This window comes from Girardinichthys multiradiatus, chromosome 23, assembly GCF_021462225.1.
Source record: "Girardinichthys multiradiatus isolate DD_20200921_A chromosome 23, DD_fGirMul_XY1, whole genome shotgun sequence".
Lineage (NCBI taxonomy): Eukaryota > Metazoa > Chordata > Actinopteri > Cyprinodontiformes > Goodeidae > Girardinichthys > Girardinichthys multiradiatus.
The window spans coordinates 45728861-45749308 of record NC_061815.1 but is presented as its reverse complement, the minus strand read 5'-3'; the positions used below and the strand labels follow the sequence as shown (position 1 = coordinate 45749308).

The 20448-nt window shown below is 40.0% G+C and overlaps 1 protein-coding gene across 3 annotated transcripts in view; it reads right to left on the bottom strand.

Annotated features, from left to right (window-relative positions):
* The window catches only part of LOC124860098 (LIM and calponin homology domains-containing protein 1-like), a 111140-nt gene that overhangs the window by 9532 nt on the left and 81160 nt on the right, over positions 1 to 20448 (bottom strand). For 2 of the 3 annotated variants that reach the window (XM_047353073.1, XM_047353072.1), the window contains exons 8-19: positions 19834 to 20092; positions 17493 to 17756; positions 9678 to 9804; positions 9395 to 9552; positions 8272 to 8746; positions 5202 to 5501; positions 4656 to 4761; positions 4440 to 4537; positions 4259 to 4343; positions 3647 to 3721; positions 2575 to 2603; positions 1478 to 1591 (exon numbers count right to left, since the gene is read on the bottom strand). In XM_047353073.1, the coding sequence (XP_047209029.1) occupies positions 1478 to 1591; positions 2575 to 2603; positions 3647 to 3721; positions 4259 to 4343; positions 4440 to 4537; positions 4656 to 4761; positions 5202 to 5501; positions 8272 to 8746; positions 9395 to 9552; positions 9678 to 9804; positions 17493 to 17756; positions 19834 to 20092 (2090 nt within the window). The remainder of the gene's footprint in view (positions 1 to 1477; positions 1592 to 2574; positions 2604 to 3646; positions 3722 to 4258; positions 4344 to 4439; positions 4538 to 4655; positions 4762 to 5201; positions 5502 to 8271; positions 8747 to 9394; positions 9553 to 9677; positions 9805 to 17492; positions 17757 to 19833; positions 20093 to 20448) is intronic. The other variant, XM_047353074.1, reaches the window with a different exon arrangement.

The following is a 20448-nucleotide window of genomic DNA, read 5'->3' as shown; positions in this document are numbered from 1 at the left end:
TGGAACAAACAAATCTGGACAGAAGGATGGGTGGAATATGGATGCATGCATGGATGGATGAATAGGTGGATGGATGGATGGATGGATGAATGGATGGATGAATGGATGGATGGATAGATTGATGGATGGATAGGTGGGAGGACGGATGGATAGGTGGGTGGATCCATGGATGAATAGGTGGATGGATGGATGGATGGATGGATGGGTGGCTGCATGGATGAATAGGTGGCTGCATGGATGAATAGGTGGATGGATGGATGGATGGATGGATGGGTGGCTGCATGGATGAATAGGTGGCTGCATGGATGGATGGATGGATGGGTGGGTGGGTGAGTGGATGGATGGATGGATGGGTGGGTGGGTGAGTGGATGGATGGATGGATGGGTGGCTGCATGGATGGATGGATGGGTGGGTGGCTGCATGGATGGATGGATGGATGGGTGGGTGCGTGGATGGATGGATGAATAGGTGGCTGCATGAATGGATGGCTGAATAGGTGGGTGGGTGGATGGATAGGTGGGAGGATGGATGGATGGGTAGATGGATGGATGAATGGATGGATAGATAGGTGGGAGGATGGATGGATGGATGGATGGGTGCGTGGATGGATGGATGGTGGGTGCGTGGATGGATGGATGGATGGGTGGCTGCATGGATGGATGGCTGAATAGGTGGGTGGGTGGATGGATAGGTGGGAGGATGGATGGATGGATGGGTGGATGGATGGATGGATGGATGGATGGGTGGCTGCATGGATGAATAGGTGGCTGCATGGATGGATGGCTGAATAGGTGGGTGGGTGGATGGATGGGTGGATGGATGGATGGATGGATGGATGGATGGGTGGGTGGATGTGTGGATGCATGGATGGATGGGTGGCTGCATGGATGAATAGGTGGCTGCATGGATGGATGGCTGAATAGGTGGGTGGGTGGATGGATGGGTGGATGGATGGATGGATGGATGGATGGATGGGTGGGTGGATGTGTGGATGTATGGATGGATGGATGGATGGATAGGAGGATGGATGGCTGCATGGATGAATAGGTGGATGGATGAATAGGTGGGTGGGTGGATGGATGGGTGGATGGATGGATGGATGGATGGATGGATGGGTGGGTGGATGTGTGGATGTATGGATGGATGGATGGATGGATAGGAGGATGGATGGCTGCATGGATGAATAGGTGGATGGATGAATAGGTGGGTGGGTGGATGAATATAACTTTTAGACATTGGAACTGGAAACCATTCTTAGAAAACACAATACAATATTTTTCCATGCTCTTACTTTGCACATGCTTATTTTTCTTATTCAAACCTGTAAAATACCTAAATTAAATTCTATGCTTTTCCAGACTGGTTAGGTAAACCTGAAATAAACACCTCAGACTCAGACTTGGTGCTGAGCTCTGGCTACCAAGCTCCATGACAAACTCATGCGCCATGCTTTCCCCTTCATGGGTTGCTGTGTACCTGCAGCATGTGCTCCTGCTCTTGCTGCCACCTTTCCTGACGCTTTCGCTCCTCATCAGGGTCCCAAGACCAGCGGTCTCCCCGCCTGGCCTGGGCCAACACTGGGACTGAAACCTGATAGGCCCACACGCATATACATACAGGTCAACATGCACAAACACGCAACAAATACATGCACACATCGACATCCACACACAACCCGTTCACGTCGAGACAGACCCCAATTTGTACACACATCCACCACAGAAAAAGAAAAGAGAAGGGAGGAGACAGAAATATTTGGTCTACCACAACAGCACTACTCCATTGCTAGCCAAAGGACGCCTACTAAGGAGAGAGAAGACAAAGAAAGAGAGATGGAGGTGAATAAAAAAGGAAAAGCAGTCTCAGCCATCAACTGCAGCATCCTTGTCTGACATGCTACATCAAGGGCTCCATGTGATTTTCAGTAATTAGCTCAGTAGCTACCATTCAGGGCGACATGACAACTAAAGGCTTAGCTACAAATGAGGAAAAAAATGAGCATGATTTGAATTAAAATATAACATGATGGGACTGTTTTGTTTACAGAAAAGAAAATCTGAATATAACAAAAGTTTTATGTAGGTTTAGATTTTTAGATAAGAGACAGTTTCAATCTGCTCGTCTGTACGTGTTTTTTAACTGTTTGCAGCATTGAATTAAAGCACCAACCAAACTGTTTGGTAGTCCAGATAAGCTCAACACTCAGGAAATTAAGAAAATGAATAACTAACTGATAAAAGTTAATGTAAACACTTTATATACACATAAAGCATTCAATAAAGAACTTTATTTACAAAAAATGTGATACAGCCAATTTGAAACGTTAAAGATTGTCTTTTTTTCATTATGGCCACTGACACAATGAAGAAACCAAAAATCACAACAACTAAAAATAAAACGTTTTGTCTGAATAAGGGGGACACACGAACTCTGTGCAACGGTGTCACTGCAATTGTAAGAAGAGTCAAATCTCAGTTTCTCTAAAATTGTGGAGTTCAGAATAAAGTAATCTGGCTGAGGTTGATTGGCCTGAAGACAAGCAACATTAGAGCTCAGCAAACCATTTTACTCACGTTTCCATGTTGTTCCTTCTCTGCATCTTCTGTAAAAAAAGGGAACCAATGTAAACAAAAGACAAGAATCAATTGGATACAAATAAATCTAAACTAATTCAGCTTCATGGGACTCATGTTTACAGAACATGTACTCGTTTGAAAACCAGAGGAAAAAAGCCAAACTAGTTTTTATTAGACTATAAATGAACAGCTTATGTTGTGTTTATTGTTAACCCTGACAAATTTGCATCAAAGCCTAAATATAAATTTATATTTTAATGCAGAAGAATCCCACCTTTAACTTTACTCAGTGGGCAGAAAATACCACTTTAAAAACATTGCCATACGTTTTTACGTGTGGCCCAGTCAACACAGTCATACGTTGTTTACTAGATTCCCAGGGCCTTTGACAAAGAAACAGGCCCATAGCATCACAGATCCTACACACTAGTTCACAGTGGGAAGGGAAGCAGAATGTAAAAGTTTACTAATTAAAGCTTCTTAAACACTAAAACCGAAATTGTAAGATAAATGTGGCACCAGCGATTTTGCTAAATAATATAGAATTTTCCCTTTTGAATAAATGTACAAAAATTAAAGGTTTCCTGTTTTCAGTATGAGGATATTCTTCAGCAATAAAATCTTATTTTATATTAAGGCTGTTTTGTATGTGCCAGTAAGTGTGGCCCTCACAGGAATCAAGAAGAAGTAAGCTTTTCTTGCTGTCAGCTCTAGGTTAGCATGAACTTAGCACTCAGAACTGAGGATCCTGTGGGTTTTAAAGTTGGTGTTTCTAAACTGTTAAAGCTTGTCTAATACAAGTCAGATGCTACTTCTTTTTGTGAAGAAACCAATGATGTAAGACAATCAGGATGCTGTCAAAGGTTCATTTCTCTGTGTAAAAGCAGCTCAAATGGAAAACTTCAAACATACTTGAAAAAACATATCACTAGTTCATAAAACGTTAAAAAACTTGTAACAGAGGTTGGGAGTGGATAGCTTTCATTTAACTCTGAGGGAAATATGAGGGAAAACTCGTACATTGGTATGGTAGCGCCGTATGGAGACCTCCACAAACACAGAGGTTTACCTGGCAGAGCGAAGAACTCCCAGCGTGACTTAGGGTTGCTGGAGGTCTGCGGGGACCTTACACTGATTTCAATCTCTACAGCAAAATGATAAAAATGTGTGGATGGAAGGAAAACAGGGAATGTCGGAAGGAAGGGAAAGAGGGAAGGAAATAATGAGGCATAGGACAGATGTGAAAATCAGGAGCTGGAGCAGAAACCCTGAGAAGTGACACCGGAGAAAGATTTTATACTTGTGTGCTATTGTGGAAGAGGTGTCATAGAACTGTAATCAGTACTAAATAACATGCGGATTTCTTTCCTAATATTAGGTTGAATTCTTTGCTTTTTGAATGTATTTTTAGTTGGCTCATAACAGTTACCGCAAGGTCTGTCTTTTTTCTATATGGATTAAAAAGTTATTTTCTGGTTATAACTGAGAAGTGAATACATCAGGGGTTTGTGTCAGATGAGATCAGTAATTTTGTCTTGTGTAAAAACAGAGAAAAGGGCCGTGCTGAAATGCTAAAAGGAAAACTGCAAACAAAACTGACATGATAATCAAACTTAGAATACAGGGAAGGATGGAAAAGAAGCTGCTGGCTCTAGGGTTGGACATTAAGACATGAATTCACCTGATGATGTTTCCCTTGGAGGGTGATATCCGAGCGATCCGGGTGCAGCCGAGGTCGGTGCCAGCTCCGTTCTCTGAAAAGACTCCTGACAGGAGAAAACTCTTACCTACAACCTGATTTACATAGATTGGATGACTTCTGATATGATGGTCACTGAGGGTTTAAGTAAATTTTCACTCACCGTTGACGTTACGGCCGGACTTCTTAGCGTGTTAACCTCAGTTGGAAAAACCTGCAGTAGGTTCTCACTGGACTCTTCAGTGTTTTCTGGTTTAGCTTCTGGAAGAAAATACAAACTAAATTCTTAAGCTCTTAGCTTTAGACACAAACACAAAAAATAGCCTATAAAACAAAATCATGCTATTCGGGCATCAGTCTAGCAGTGTGCTGCTCAGACCTGCAGGTGGCGCTTGCTGAGCCACAGTATTTGACTTTTCTTCCTGTTGACCAGCATCTGTCTGGCCTCCCGTTTCCTCAGAGATGTCCTCTGGCTGCTTTAGCTCCTGTAACGTTCATAGAGATGATTTATTGTCTGAATGATAGACTGAGTCAGGAGCTTTGCATTCTGGTAGACAGTTAAGGAAGAAAATGTTGCTTCTTAGCTTTCAAACCAAAATAATCAAAGGCCAGACATTACTGGACAAAATCCTTGAAATAAAACAGGAAAATCAAATAAAGATTACAACTGTTATTATGACACACATGTCAGATCAAAAACACATTTTTGCAGGAATGTTATGAGATTTAGTCTTGTGTACCAAAACAAATTGTTTCCATAGAAACAGAACTGATAAAGCCCCTTTGAGCTAATAAAGATGCACTTGATTCAACAGATCCTTCTTTTAACTACAAACATGATTTACATAGCTTAGATGCCAACTAATGTTTAAAAAAGTAACCTCAGATGATGGACAAATGTGAATATAAACATCTTAACGCAGACCTCTGGAAGAGAAGTGGGCCGTGTGGGTGGTGGTGAACCCTCAGTGACTTTCTCCCCTTGGTTGTCCTGAGAAGCTACCTCCGTGCTGCCCGGTTGGTCGATGGCCTTTGTTGATGACACTGGACTTCCTCTTTCAGGGCAGGGTGGTGGACTGCGAATGGGCGAGGCATCTGCAGTGTCGTTTCCAGGCGTGGAAGGAGACGCCTGGAATTGGGGAGGCGATTCCCTTTCTTTACACTTGGGCTTAATGGAACTGCCATCATTTCCAACCTCGCCATTTACTCGTAGCAAACCGTCCGCCTGCATTAAAACAGCAGAGACTTAAGAGGCCGTAACTATAAAGTGTACATAATTATGGCCATTAAACTGCATTTAGTATAGCATCAAATCCAATTTTATTTTACACTTTATTTTGCAAGGCCTTTCCATTACTTCACTATGTTGTACATTACATTCTATTTTGTCATATTACCATAACAAGCATCAATATATTTTATTGGGATTTAATATTATAGACCGTCACAAAGTAGAGGAAAGTGTGCGTTGGAAGGAAAATGATACACTGTTATCAGAGTTTCTCACAAATAAAAATCTGAAATGTGTGAGATTAAATAAATACTTTGTACAATCACCCTTTGCCGTATTTACCACCGCACGTCTGCTGAGGCATGTCTATACCAGCTTTCCACATCTAATTAAATTTCCTTTGATCTAAACTCTGGCTGCATATTTACGGTTGCCGTCCTGCTGGAAGGTGAAGCTCCACGCCAGGTTTAAGTCTTTTGCAGCCTCTAAGTAGTTGTCTTCCATGATTGGGCTTTAATTAATGTTCTCATTAACTGTGACCATCTCCTCTGTCCCTGCTGAAAAAAGTCATTCCCACAGCATGTTCCCACCACCATGTTTCACCATGGGGAGTTGTGTGTTCAGGGTTTATATGCAGTGTTAGTTTTTCTCCACTTATTGCGATTTCCATGTAGGCAAACTAAAAAAATATATATATATATCAGGTTTGCTTCATTTGACCAGAGTACCTTCTGTATCCCCTACAGGGCTTGTGGCAATGACCATCTTAAGGCTTGCTTTTAATCACACTACAGAGGCCAGATTTGTCACGTGCACAATTGAATTATCATGTCAATACATACTCCCACCTGAGTTATAGATCTCTGCAGCTCCTCCAGAGTTGCCATAGGCATCTTGGCTGCTCCTCTGAATAATTTGTTCCTCAGTTAGTTCAGGTAGGAAGCCGTGTCTCTGAGGCCTTTGCAGATTATATTAATACTGAGATTAAATCAAACACAAGTGTTTAATTAACTGTCTTCTCAACACGGTTGAACTTGATTGTATTTAGAAGCTTGAGAATAAAGGGGTCTTTTCTATTTGGAAAAAGTTTTAAAGGCCTTGTATGATTTCCCTTCTATTTCATGATTAACAGCTATATCGTACCGGTCTGTCACATAAAATCCCAATTAAACACGTTGAAGTCTGTGGTTTTAAAGGGGCAAAAGGTTGAAACGTTCAAGGGATATGAACAGGTTTAAATGTATTGTATCATCCTGACATATAAGTCTGAATTTCCACATCAGAAACATCAACTAATGACAAATAAAAACTTTAAATAAATAATGTCTAAAAGCCCTAATTTCTTCTCATAATGAACCTCTCTGTTAGTTATTAGATGTTCATCTGCTTAAAAGACCCTGCTGGCCTCTGCTACAAAGAAGCACTAATATATGTGTGAGGAGCTCCCAGTGTGCGGTAACTGAAGACACAGTGCTGGAGTCGGGTGAATGCAGCCTCTCAGTCGGCCCCCTCTTCCTCTTCCTGCACCTCCTCTTCCCCGTCCTTAAAGCCTGTGTGGGCACTCATTGTCCACCGGGAGCCCACTTCACATTGAGAGCGGTCCTACTTGTCAACTTCTTAAGTCAATAGCGAACAGAGTGTCCATTCAAGATGGGACTCCTGACAAGAAATTCCAGAAAAGTGCTCTGCTCTATTTGGGTCAAGTAATACCCTGCATCTCCTTCCACACTACAAGATCTCATTTTAAATATTCATTTTTGCTAATTTATCGCCAGAAGAAAGGGAAATAGATCTTGTTAAGGGCACTTGAGGGTGAAATTGAAACATTACATGCTTCTTAAGAGAAGGGAAGTCTTGGGTTTTCATACACACCAGTAACTCATCACCATGGCAGTTCTATGGCATTATAATGTAAATGTGAAGAGATCTGCAAGGGGAAGAAGAGCAACAAGCTCAGGGACATTAGATCCAGAATATAGTGGCTCTAAGAAGTTTACACAATCCCGTTTTTTTTTTTACGACGTTTTTACGATGTAAAAAACGAGAACATGGTAAGTCATTTAAAAACAAAAAGCCCACATATAATGTATTATTTGTTCTGTACAATTCAACTGAAAAACCAACTAATCTGTTAGGGAGGGAAATGTCACCAAAAGAACACAATACCAAGTGTGAAACACAGTGGTGGCAGCATCATGGGGTGGGGCTACTTTTCTTCAGATGGAATTGATGCTTTCATCAAGGTGGAAGATGTTTTATTTGGTTCCGAACGCCAGCGTCTGCTCAAAAGCTGGAGATAAAGAGGCCTTTATTTTTTAGCATCACTGCCGGTCCAAGCATGCATCCAAATCAAAAAAATGAAAGTTTTGAAGGGGTTTGGCTGAATTTTAAACAACATCTCTGGAGTTTATTGTTTAGTTGAATTGAACAGGATTTTATATTGTTTGTGGATAATTTTAAAAATATGATTTATCAAGATCTTATTTTTTTACCTTATAAAAACCTGCCAATCTAAAATGGGTGTGTAGACTTTTGAGAGTCACTGCAGTGGGAAAGGCCTTAATCACAGCTTAACTAACCAAATACTAGCTTTTTATGTTTCTGAGATGAGAGCTTTATTATCACTGTGTAAAAGAATAGAAATGATTTTTACGAACATTTTTAAGATCGGTTAGGATGAACACCAGTAGTCCTTTAATCCTGGTAACTCCTTTTTAAATCTCAACATGGGTGGTTTATTTTGCCTCTTTACTGTCACTCTTACCTTGCTGTTCCATTTTTCATCTGCCGACAGTCGGGGCTGAAAGTAAGGCTTGGGTGTCAGTAAAGGCACCGGGTTGGGTGACAGGGCTCGGGTGGATGGCGGTTCAGATGAGCGAGAGCGAATCTGAGGCCGCTGGTGTGAGTCTTTGGGAAACTCTTCGATCTGCGCCTCCAGCGTGGACGTAAACCTTGGCACCGGCGCAGACTGCTGCCTCAGATACCTCATGGGCCCGTTGGGGTCCTCTTCGAAGGGGTCCGGAGTTGTGGGGGAGGAGGAGAGCGAGAGGGAGAAGGGCGAAGTGGGAAAGGAGGGATCGGCTGATACACTGCGGTCCAGAAGCTTCGGCAGCTGCAGGCGCTCCAGGACAGCCTCGCTGATGGAGAAACGCTGGGCGTAATGTTGCAGAATAGTAGATGCCTCCTCTGGAGTTCTGGCTTTCCGGTACGCCTCCCGCAGCTCCTCCTCACGTCGCTCCCTAAAAACAGGTCACTATTTTTAGGCTACTTGAACATAAAAATAAATAAATCTTAGTTCAGATTTAATGATTTTGTAAATTTACTGTCTACTGTTTCTTTACTTGACACAGACAGCGTTAAGCCATGTGACATATAATAGCAGCATGTGTCTTTATCCTGCTTTTTACAACAATTTCATTGTTGATGGAGATATTACACCAAAAGACCTGCAGCTGGAACTGCAGTAGAAGGCGGTTCTATAGACGCTGAGTAAAATGCAAGCATCACCTATAAGATTTTATTGGTAAAAGAAGAAAACCACGTATCATTCCTTAAACTTCACAATTATGCGCTACTTTGAAATCACAAAAAAATGCACTGAAGTTAGCTGATGTAATCTGGCTAAATATGGACAGGTTCAGTGGACACTCACTTCTGTCTACTAATACTTTACTAAAACTCATACACATTTTCCTTTTTTCTTATTAAAGGCAACCTTTTTAGCAAACATTGGGAAGTGTCAGTCACTATTGTGATTGCCAACATGAGTTATAATTGAGTCCACCTTTCAGATCCTGATCTAGTTTTATTTTTCTATCATCCATGTGCAACTTTTCTTTTGATGGAAAATCGATCAAAGGTCTAATTGTGTTGGGGGTGCCACCTACTTGTCCTCCACAATTTCTCTGTAGGTCTTTATGCTTTTCCTCCTTTGATAGATACAGCTTTCTCCTGACATCATTCGCTCCATCATTTTCCTCTCCTCCTCTTTTTTAATCAGATCCTGAGAGACACTCCTCCTCCTAGTTTTCCATCGGGCCAGGTCCTAACAGGAGCAAAAAATATACATACCGATCAGTTACAATCTGGTTCTGGATCTTGCTGCAACACATATTTCTGCTAGCCTGCAGACAAAACAGTAAAATGAGAACGGAAACTTAATGCACTAACTTCCTGCCAGTGATCCTCGTCTTCTTTCAGTCTGTTGTATTGGTTGTGCATCAGCTCATGACGAACGTGACTGTGCGGCTGCATGGTGGCCTCTTCTTCACCGCGCATGTCGATCAAACTCAAACTCCTGAGAGAGAAGTTGAAACACAGAGCAAGCATAATGTAAAAACATTGATTATTATTACATTGATCTATTATTAAGTAATGACATGGTTTTATTTAGAGAGCACTTCAACAGTTGCAGCACTGACTTTTATCTCAATAAACGTCATTATGTGGATTCTCTAGCCAGAGATAAAAAGCCTAATTTCCATGAATTAAATAAATGTAAGTGTTCTAAACAACTCACAACACAGGCAACAACATTAAACTGAATTTCTGTTTCTATGGAAGTTGCACAGCCATAGAACCTCATTCTGTCATGTCATCAGATTTTCTCATTTTCTTCTGTTCAAATCTTACCGTTACAGTTTCCATATTCGCTTTTAAAACCGCAAAACAAGAGCAGTCAACAGAAAGAAGCAAAGATGACACAGAAAAGGTGGAGCTAGCTTTCTTTGAAGAATTTGATAAAAATCTTAAAATTACTGTTCTGAATCCACGCTGAGCACCAATAGGCAACACATGCAGTTCCAATACAAAACATGGACACGGGAGAGAAGAGTGAGTGAATGCACAACAGCTGATTTACTCCTAACATTAAACTTACATTTTTGATTTAAAGTTTGTGATTGCAGTGAAAACATCTGAAGTAGCTTCATTTTTACTACCAGAAGTTCTACCTCCATTGTAAAACTAAACTATTGTCTTATTGTGAATATTTGGTTTCCATTCAGGTTAAATGCAACTTTATGATGTGCTCCTCAACATTTCTAAACTTCCCACATATTATTATGAGTATATATAAGTATAAATTTGACCATTTACTAGATTTTTGAGTGTCTATAAATTTGCGTGGTGACAAGAACTGACAGGGCTCTACTGGATATTTTCAGTATGAATACATGTTATGTTACACCACTAAAATTTGTATGACATGTCATAATATGTCTGCTGTTAATTCAGTCGTTGAGAGAGAGCAGGACCTTCAGCAGAAAACTGAAAGGCTAAATGAGGTACAGCAAAGTTTCTCTCTTTTAAGCATTTGAAGTTTTAATCTCATTGTCATTGAACATACTGGATTTGGAAATTAAAGTAAAGAAATTGGAGTTAAAGTGAAGAAATCAAATGGAGACAGTTGTTTCACTAACGTTAACTGCAATAATTGCAAATATTCGATGCAAAAGACAGTTAATATGTGAACTCCTTAATCTTTTGTCTTAGTTTTTAACTAGTAAAAACCTGGTTGAAAACACAGAGGGCAGTGAGCGTTGAAAGACACCACGATGACCGATGAACACAACACTACAGTAAAAAGAATCATTTCCTCATGCAAATAAGCAGGGAAATTGAATGAGGTAATATCTGGTGTTATGATCACAGCTGACAATATGTCAAAAATAACATTATGAAATAGTTTGCTTGATAAATTACCCTATATTAAAATGGATAAACCTTAAACCAAACACATGAGGGCACTGTAAGCCAAAATACAGACAGAACCACAGCACTGGAAGGCTAAAAGAGGAATTTTAAATGATGCATTTTGCAAAGGAAAGCTAACTAAACAAAGCTCATGCGCCTTTAATCATAACATGAACAACGTGAAAGATGTGGCTGCATTTCTCTAAGTGAACACTTATGAATTTTCTTGTAATCATAAAGTTTTTCCCTGTTTTCAAACAGAGCTGCTGCTGTTATGTCAGAGTGGTGTGGCCTGTGGTTGGGAGAAAATAGAGACTAAATTTAGAGAAAACTCCCAAAATCAAAACCAGATTGTTTTCTCCAGCGGCTGTTTACCGTATGGTATATTTCAGTAAAACATCAATCTGCCAAAAGATTTTGGTAGCAGGATATCTACCTTGAAACCGTCTCAAAGCCAACAACATTTCAGTAGTTCATGGGTAGAGATAAAATCACTATTCCATGTGTATCAATATATTTTATTTAAAAAGTATTGAAACAAACAGTAGTTCCCTAATTTGATGCCCTCAAAAAACAAAAAGTAGCTGCTTCTTTTAGTAAAAAAAGCAAATAAATTGGAATTTCTTTTCACATTTTCATGCAGTGTTTGCAGTATATTTCCTAATTTAAAACAGCATTTTTAATCCCAGCTTATGCAGAGAATATCATGCCATATTTAGGTCATCAACCAATCAAAGCAGTGCACACTGAGGTCAACATCATGCTGATAGAGATGGCGCTCCAGGATCTGGGACTGAAAGATCCCTCAGGAAAAGGCAAATTAAAGAGTTGGAGCCCAAAGCATAAGACTTTGATAAAATGACTCGGCTCACGTTGCTCGAAGATTACTGTCTGAACAGGATTTCGGTTCCTTGGGTTCTTCTCCGTCATTCCTTCCCTTCATTCCGCCTGCATCGGTTGCTCCTGCTAAAGTGGTTGCCATGGCAGTGGGCACAGGAAGGAAGCCAGAGGAACTGGGAGCGTATTTGGGTGAGGTCAGCATTCGACAGGCCCATTTATCATCCCCATCTGCACCTGCGACTCCTGCATCCTCCTGGTCTGTCGCGGTCTGACGTTTCCCAGCAAGGTTGGTAGCTTTTGGTGACAGGGCCACCAAGTACTGGAAGAGTTCCTCTGAGCACGAGCGAGCTGGAGTACTGCAGAAAGCAAATCAAACTGAACCGTTTGGCTGCCTCATATCTTACTATATAATCAGACAACATTCCTCAGGAGCAGCCTGAATGTGGAACGGTTGTGAGGTCATAAATCAAATGAAACACTGCACACTAACAGATCTGTTTGGAGCAGCTGGGATGTGAAAATAGTCAAACCAAAAGTCACTTCAAGACTTTGTTGTTTTGTCACCATTTTATGAACAGCTACTTTGCTGGAAGTTTTTATTGGACATTAAACTACAGCATGGAGAGAGAAAGTGGCCAACTGTTGGCAGTGAAAAGGCCGGCCTTCAGTTCCAATCTGCTCAGGGTCAGGGATGGAAGAAGACCTCATTTCCTCACATCCTGAGGGCGGGTCACATGGTGTAGGCTGTTTTTAAGTAAGTTTGGATATATGCGCACATACTGGAGCGTTTTGGGTGTATGGCTCTTTGTTTGAAACTGAACACACGTTTCTTTGATGGCTGTTTTAACGGAAAGATGAAAAGTGACTTACTGGAATTTACAGGGAAAATATTTGATTTCATTCTTGCTACTTTTATTTCTCAATCTGGATATGCTTTATAGGGATTTAATGTCAAAACAGTGTCTTGCAAACATATTAATCTCCACTAAACCTTTTCACATTTTTTTCACGCTGCAGCCCTCCTGAATCAATACTGTAAAATCACCTTTCGTTGCAATTATCTGTAGCCTGAAGTTTTTGATCATTCTTCTTTGTAAAGTAATTCAAACTCCATAAGATGGATGGAGAACGTCTTTGAATATAAATTTCAAAGTTTTACCACTGGTTCTGAATTGGATATAGGTATGAACTTTGATTAGGCCATACTAATACATGAAACTGCTTAGTTCTAAACCATTGCATTGCAGCTCTGGCTGTATATTCAGAGTGCTTGTCCTGCTTGAAGGGGAAACTCTGTCCTGAATTGTCCCGTGTTTAGCTCCATCATTCTTTCCAATCGACTACAAATAGCTTACACTAAGTTTCCCTGATAAAGTGTTCCCACAGCACAATGCTGCCATTGCCATGTGTCAGCTGGATTTATACTGAAATTAAATGACACAGTGACTCCCAAACACTACTCATCGCTCTGGATTTTACTGGATTTTATTTATGGATATCAGAGTTAAGGGGGCCTCACTTTTCAAACTTGTATTTAGAAAAACAAATCTTAAAACTATGTAAAATTACCCTTTCATTTTACAATTATGCACTATGTGTTGGTCAATCAGATATAAGATAGAAAAAAATACACTAGAATTTGATATGGTAAAGAAAGAAAACGTGTCTGAAAAGGTTCAAGTCATATGAACACATTTTCAAAGCATCTACTTTTAATGGAGGCTGCACGGTGGCGCAGTTGGTAGCACTGTTGCCTTGCAGTAAGAAGGTCCTGGGTTCGGTTCCCGGCCGGGGGTCTTTCTGCATGGAGTTTGCATGTTCTCCCCGTGCATGCGTGGGTTCTCACTGGGTACTCTGGCTTCCTCCCACAGTCCAAAGACATGCCTGTTAGGTTAATTGGTCACTCTAAATTGCCCTTAGGTGTATGAATGAGTGTGTGCTTGGTTGTTTGTGTGTTGCCCTGTGATGGACTGGCGACCTGTCCAGGGTGTACCCCACCTCTCGCCCATAGACTGCTGGAGATAGGCACCAGCTCCCCCGCGACCCACTATGGAATAAGCGGTAGAAAATGACTGACTGACTACTTTTAATAAAACTAATGGCAAAAAATTACATAAACAAATGTAGCTTTTTAATTTGATGTGAAATAAAATATGTTGAGGTACAGGTGTAAATGTCTGCATCAGGAACTCCATATAGGAGCACCCTTGAAACCTGCCACAGTACCAGGTCAGGGTTGCTGGTTGTTTGGAAAAGAACCAGCAACCAAAGCCACAACATCTGTGCCAAAAGGAAATAAGAGAAACTGGGGGATGTGACCCATAATAAGAAACCAACAAAACTAAATAAAATGTTGGCTTTTCTTAAAAGAAATCACACAAAAATAAAACACAACACAGGATAAGGCTGGGTTGTGAAATAATTTAAGACCCTTAAAATGTCATTGATAAGAAATAAATACTGCCAATCCTAGAACAAGCTGGAATTGTGAAAACCGGCTTTGAGACTTGACAGCTCATAATCACCTTGTTACTTGAAACTTGTATTATTATTTTACGGGCTCTGGGTGGCCCGCTGGGTACACACTTTGTCCGCTTTAATAAAGAAAAGGCTGCATGTTCAGGACGGTGTGTCCTAGCCAGCTTTCAATGTGCAAAGAGCCTTGTTAGCTTATAGGTAAGCTGCTAGAAAAGAGAGGGAGTTTAAAACCTGATCTGATAATTACAGAGCCAAAGTGTAAAAGGGTCCAATTAAAGCACCAGCTGTAATGTTGGAACTGTTTTCTAAAGATGAGAACTGTTAGGTTTATGGATAACACATTATTTCAAAAAAAAAAAAAAAAGAACAGCTGCTGAAATTATTCTGTAAAATTTTCCAGTGTGTTGCTTTCCCCAATTAAAAATAAATGGACGCAAAATATTCAGTTGTAAAAAACTGGTGGTATGCACTATGATTATTGGCCAAGTAAGATACCACTCATGTTGGAATAAACTGTTGCTTCAACCACATCATACAGTTATTGGATTAGAAAGTCTTTTAAACAGATGAGACCAAAGTTGTGATCACTGAAAAGAAAAAAAAAAAAAAAAAACATGTCAGCACAAACACTGGATACTGGTTATTTCACCCCATCGTCACCTCTTTACTTTGTAGGTATTGTTTTGTCGTTTCCTTTTTCTGGAATGAAATGGAGCTGCCCGCCGTAGATGCTTCATGCCTACCATGTGTCACTTCACTCCTGCTGGGGTGACGCTTCAGGCCCCCTTTGATGTAAAGTTATGTCTGACATTCCAATCACAGTCGCTCGAAGAGAATCCGGAATCCAATAAACAATAACTACAGTGGCTTGTTAAAGTATTCATACCCCTTGTACCTTTCCACATATTGTCACATTACAACCACAAACATAAATATATTATATTGGAATTTTATGTGAAAGATGAACACAAAGTGGTACACAATTGTGAAGTGGAAAGGAAATTATATATGATTTAAAACATTTTTTACAAATAAAAAACTGAAAGTGTGTCAGTGTGCAAAAGTATAAAAAAGCTGTTGTTAAAAGAAAATCATAAGAGGTCCCGTTTGCAGTTTGCCAGAAGCCATGTTGGGGACAAACATGTGGAAGAAGGTGCTTTGGTCAGACGAGACCAAATTTGAACGTTTTGGCCAAAATGCAAAACGCTATGTGTGGTGAGGAAACTAACACTGCACATCACTCTTAAGACACCATCCCCACTGTCAAATATGGTGGTGGCAGCATCATGCTCTGGGAGTGCTTCTCTTCAGCAGGGGCAGGGAAAGTGGTCAGAGTTGATGTGAAGATGGATGGAACCAAATACAGAGAAATCTTGAAAGAAACAAGTTGGAGTCAGCAAAAGACTTGAGACTGGGGCGGAGGTTCATCTTCCAGCAGGACAGTGACCCTAAACATAAAGCTAGGGCTACAATGGAAAGGTTTAAAACAAATCATATTTATGTGTTAGAATGGCCCAGTCAAAGTCCAGACCTAAACCCAATCAAGAATTTGTTGCAAGATCTGAAAATTGGTGTTCACACTCCATCTAATCTGACTGAGCTTGAGCTGTTTTGCAAAGAAGAATGGGCAAAAATATCAGTCACTAGATGTGCAAAGCTGGTAGAGACAAACCCTAAAAGACTTGCAGCTGTAACTGCAGCAAGAGGTGGTTCTGCAAAGTATTGACTCAGGAGCCTGAATACTTTTTGCACAATGCTAATTTCAGTTTTTATTGGAAAAAAAAACTGAAATCATGTATAATTTTCGTTCCACTTTACAGTTGTATACCACTTTGTGCTGGTCTTTCACATAAAATTCCAATAAAATATGTATGTCTTATGTTTGTGGTTGTAATGTGACAAGTTCAAGGGGTGTGAATACTTTTACAAGCCACTGTACCTGCAAGAGGTTGTCTAGAACTATTTCGGTCTGATCAGGTGTCCTAATCTTTCCTGTAGGAAGAAATGGGGGTAGTAAAAAGTTTCCAGAAAATAATATACAATCAAATTAAATTATATTATATTTGAGCCCTTATTTCTCCACAATTCATAACAAATAATAACAAATAAACTAAAAAGAAAATAAATTGATATGCAATGATTTAAGTCATGGGCATTAAATTGTTTGCTTTACCAAATGGAAGTAGGAGGGGACAAGATGTCATGACGAGGGTATAAAACGGGGGAACAACTTGGTAAAAGGGCAAACTGACCCAGAACCACAAGCACCTCAAACCAGCTGTCAAACATAGTGGTAGAGGGGTGATGATATGGGCTTGTTTTGAAAATGCAGGACATGAGAACCATGCAGTCCCTTAACTGATTATCATTTTCCCTTTCCCACACTGAGTGCAGTGACAGGTAAATGATCCCAAGCAGAACTAAAAAATCTATAGCAGAATACTTAAAAACCAAAACAATCAAGTTATTCTGATGGTCTAGTCAAAGTCCAAACATCAGGCTGATTAAAGTGCTGTGACAGGAGTTTAAGAGAGCTGGACATTAATAGATGTATTCAAACATTAATAAACTAAATCAAAGTTGGAAAGACGTGTGATTCACACTCTCTCCACATCTATTTGAGGGACAAATAAAATGATCCAGATGAGACTACTTCTACTAGTTCTCTTCTGCTGAAGGCGGTTCTACAAACTACTAAAGGATGGGCTACAACGTTTGTTTGAAAATCCCAATAGAAATGAACCTGTGATGTTTTTTCTACACTTAAAGTTACATTTAAATAATCTGACAAACAGGTAGGGACCAGGTTATTTTTCCTGTCTTGATATATAAAACCACATTTTCTAAAAGAATTGAGTGACTGCGTAATGGTTTCTTTCTCAGAAGAAGATATATAAAAAAAAACTCCATAAGAGCTGAGAGATACAAATTCGAATCAGGTCTAGTAAATGGAATTCGAATATGCATTTTGACCTTTGTTCAGAGTTGACCTTCAGCTGAGTTATGGTGTCTCTGGGGGGGCCCGAGATGGCCTGGCTGAGGCCCCAGCGTAGAGGTTCACTGCTCCTCCTTATTCCCACAGCATGGATCTTAGTCCAAGGTGAGGAGGCACTCAGCTTCGCGTCCTCCTCATCATCTTTACTCTTGCTCTCCTGAATCTGTGGTTCAATAAGTGGGGTGGAAGAAGGGCTATGGGACTCTCCAAGTGTGAGGACTAAGACAGGGACTCCATTTGGACTATTATATCATTAATTTACAGCACACAGAGGAAAAAATAGGAGCACATAATCAGGTTGGAGCAGAATTAATTAAATGAGGAGGATTAAGACATGATGGTCACAAGATGTGAAGCACACACATGAAGAATTGAAGGAGCAAAACAAAAGGAGGAGGAAAAACATCAAAGGAAAAAATTAATTAATGCAAAGTTTGGAGACAACGTAACTTAATAAAAACAATTTAGCAGCAAACAATGGGTGATTCACACAACAGCCTGCAAACATGTGGCTTTGAATCAGCACTCTGCATTTTATCTGTTCATAAAACTAAAACGATAAGTTCATGTCGGTTCAGTCAAATCCTGCTGTGACAATACACAAACACACACCAGAGTCAGTAAAGACAAGAATGAGAAGGAATCCAAGGAGCGAGCAGAAGTGTGAAACTTGTGATGAAATGTCTGAAACATGCTCTCACTGCTGTTGACATGCCATGCCAATATATTCTAAGCCCTTCAGACCTAAAGAAGTTTAATTCTGGACTCGGCAGCATAGTTTGAACTCCAATGAAAACACACCTCTGGCCTCCATCAGCCACTCCCATCAGAACAACATGAGACAGAAAAAAAATCAGTGGCTGACAGGTTTCATACCAGAAATATACAAGTTGACACACTTAGCCCCTTCTCATTTAACAGAAAAGGAAGCCCAACACAAGCTTGCCTCTGATGTTGTTCCCTATTTTATTCCTGTATTGATGTCATATTCATTTTGCCTCTATCCACTGCGACTCATGTTTCAATTGTTCATATTTATAGGCGCACCTCAATAAATTCAAATACCAAAACTAAATAAATAAACTAGAGTATATATGAAAGGTTAGAATTTTTATTAACTTAATAAATCATTTAAAAACTCATTACACACTGAGTGATATATTTTTATGTGCTTGTTTTATCTTAACTATAAAATACATTTTATTTTTAAGATCATTACTTGCAGCTAATGAAAACTCAGAATTCAGTTTCTCACAAAATGTGATTATTACAGGAGATGAATAAAAAGATTATAAATACATTAATGTGGGCCTGCTGAAAAGCCCATCTCTGTTTATGAACTCAGGTCAGGGCGCCGGTGACATCAGTGCAGTGATCAGCATGCTGGGGTGTTCACGGGTGTCTCATCTTCCTCTTGAAAATAATAATTAGGTTCTTTATATGATTAAGTTGGAGGGTGGGGTTGCTGGCCAAACAAGCACAGTGATGCCAAGGTTCTTAAAGCAGGTCTTGGAACTTTTGGAAGTGTGGACAGATACCAGGTACCATCACTGACTGTGGAAACGTCACACTGGACTTCAAGCATCGTGGAATCTGTGCCACTCCTCTCTCCTTCCAGACTCTTGGATTTGGCTTTCAAAACAACATTATTCTTTTGCTTCCAGGCTACAGAACTTTGAAGAGCCATATTCTTTTCTAATGACCTTACCCTCGGTGGGACGAGTATCAGTGACTGTCTGCAGGCTTTTCATTGGTTTTCATTAACTACAAGCCATAATCATGCAAATTAACAGAAATAACTGCTCTGTTTACTGAATCTGTGTAACACATGAGTTTTAGTTATTGAATTGAATTACTGAAATACACAAAGTTTTTGATGGTGTTTTTTGAGATGCACCTGAAGATGACCTGGACATTCAGCTACAAGAACACTCCTCGCTTCCAGTGGTTTCCAGAACCTCCAGTAACTTTTCCAATCTTAGTCACTTTACTCATATCAAACTAACAAATGTATGCTTAAAATATTGTTGGTTCTATGTTCTAATAAGAATTATTACTGTTATTATTTCTTTAACTTCCTCTAAATTAAGTAAATGATGTATAAATCTTACAATTATAATAATATAGATAATGAAAGATAACATCAGTAATGCTGTTAGCAAAGTATGAACATAATTAATTAGGAACACAGACAGTTGAACAGGATATCATTAATACAGTTTTTCTTGTTAGTTATGCAGACGTGACTTATACTAAATGCCTTTTAAAGATTTGACCCTGTCTGAATGTTGTAACTCTTTTTCATTTAATGACACTCACCTAGAAGGTCGGTCTCGCCCTACGGGTGATGTAGCAGTACTCCAGCTCTTGCGCCCTCCCTCCTCCTTTTCGTTCTTTTTCTTGCGAAGCGGTGCTGGCACGTATCCACTCTGGTTGCTCCTGTTGGGGAGGTACTGGTTGAATGGCATGGCGGTCCGCAGCTCAGTGACTGATGTTCGCCGCGCCAACATGTCGTCCTTGTGAAGGTCCGGCATCTTCCTGTTAGGGGTGCCGTCAGATTCTGAGTCACTCCCACGGCCTAAGGTGAGCCAACAAGATGTAAAAGAAAGATTGCCACTGCTGAATCAGGATTTAATGTAAGACCAGCAACTAATTAGGTTTTTATTTTAATGATCTGAAGTGATACAGTTTTATTTCAGCTGGGGAGAACCTTTATTCATCCTTCAGCAGAGTTCATAGATTGAGAGGTTAGAGAAAAACACTGAGGTGATGATTTAGCAGAGTAACAAAATGCTTGCAGGACGATTCCAATTATCTTAATGCAATGAAGTGCTGCAAGCTATAATTAAACAAAAATGAATGGAATCACACATTATTGAATCAGATATTTAAATTCATTACAGATTTTCTTCAACAACCTGATATTTTGCAGTG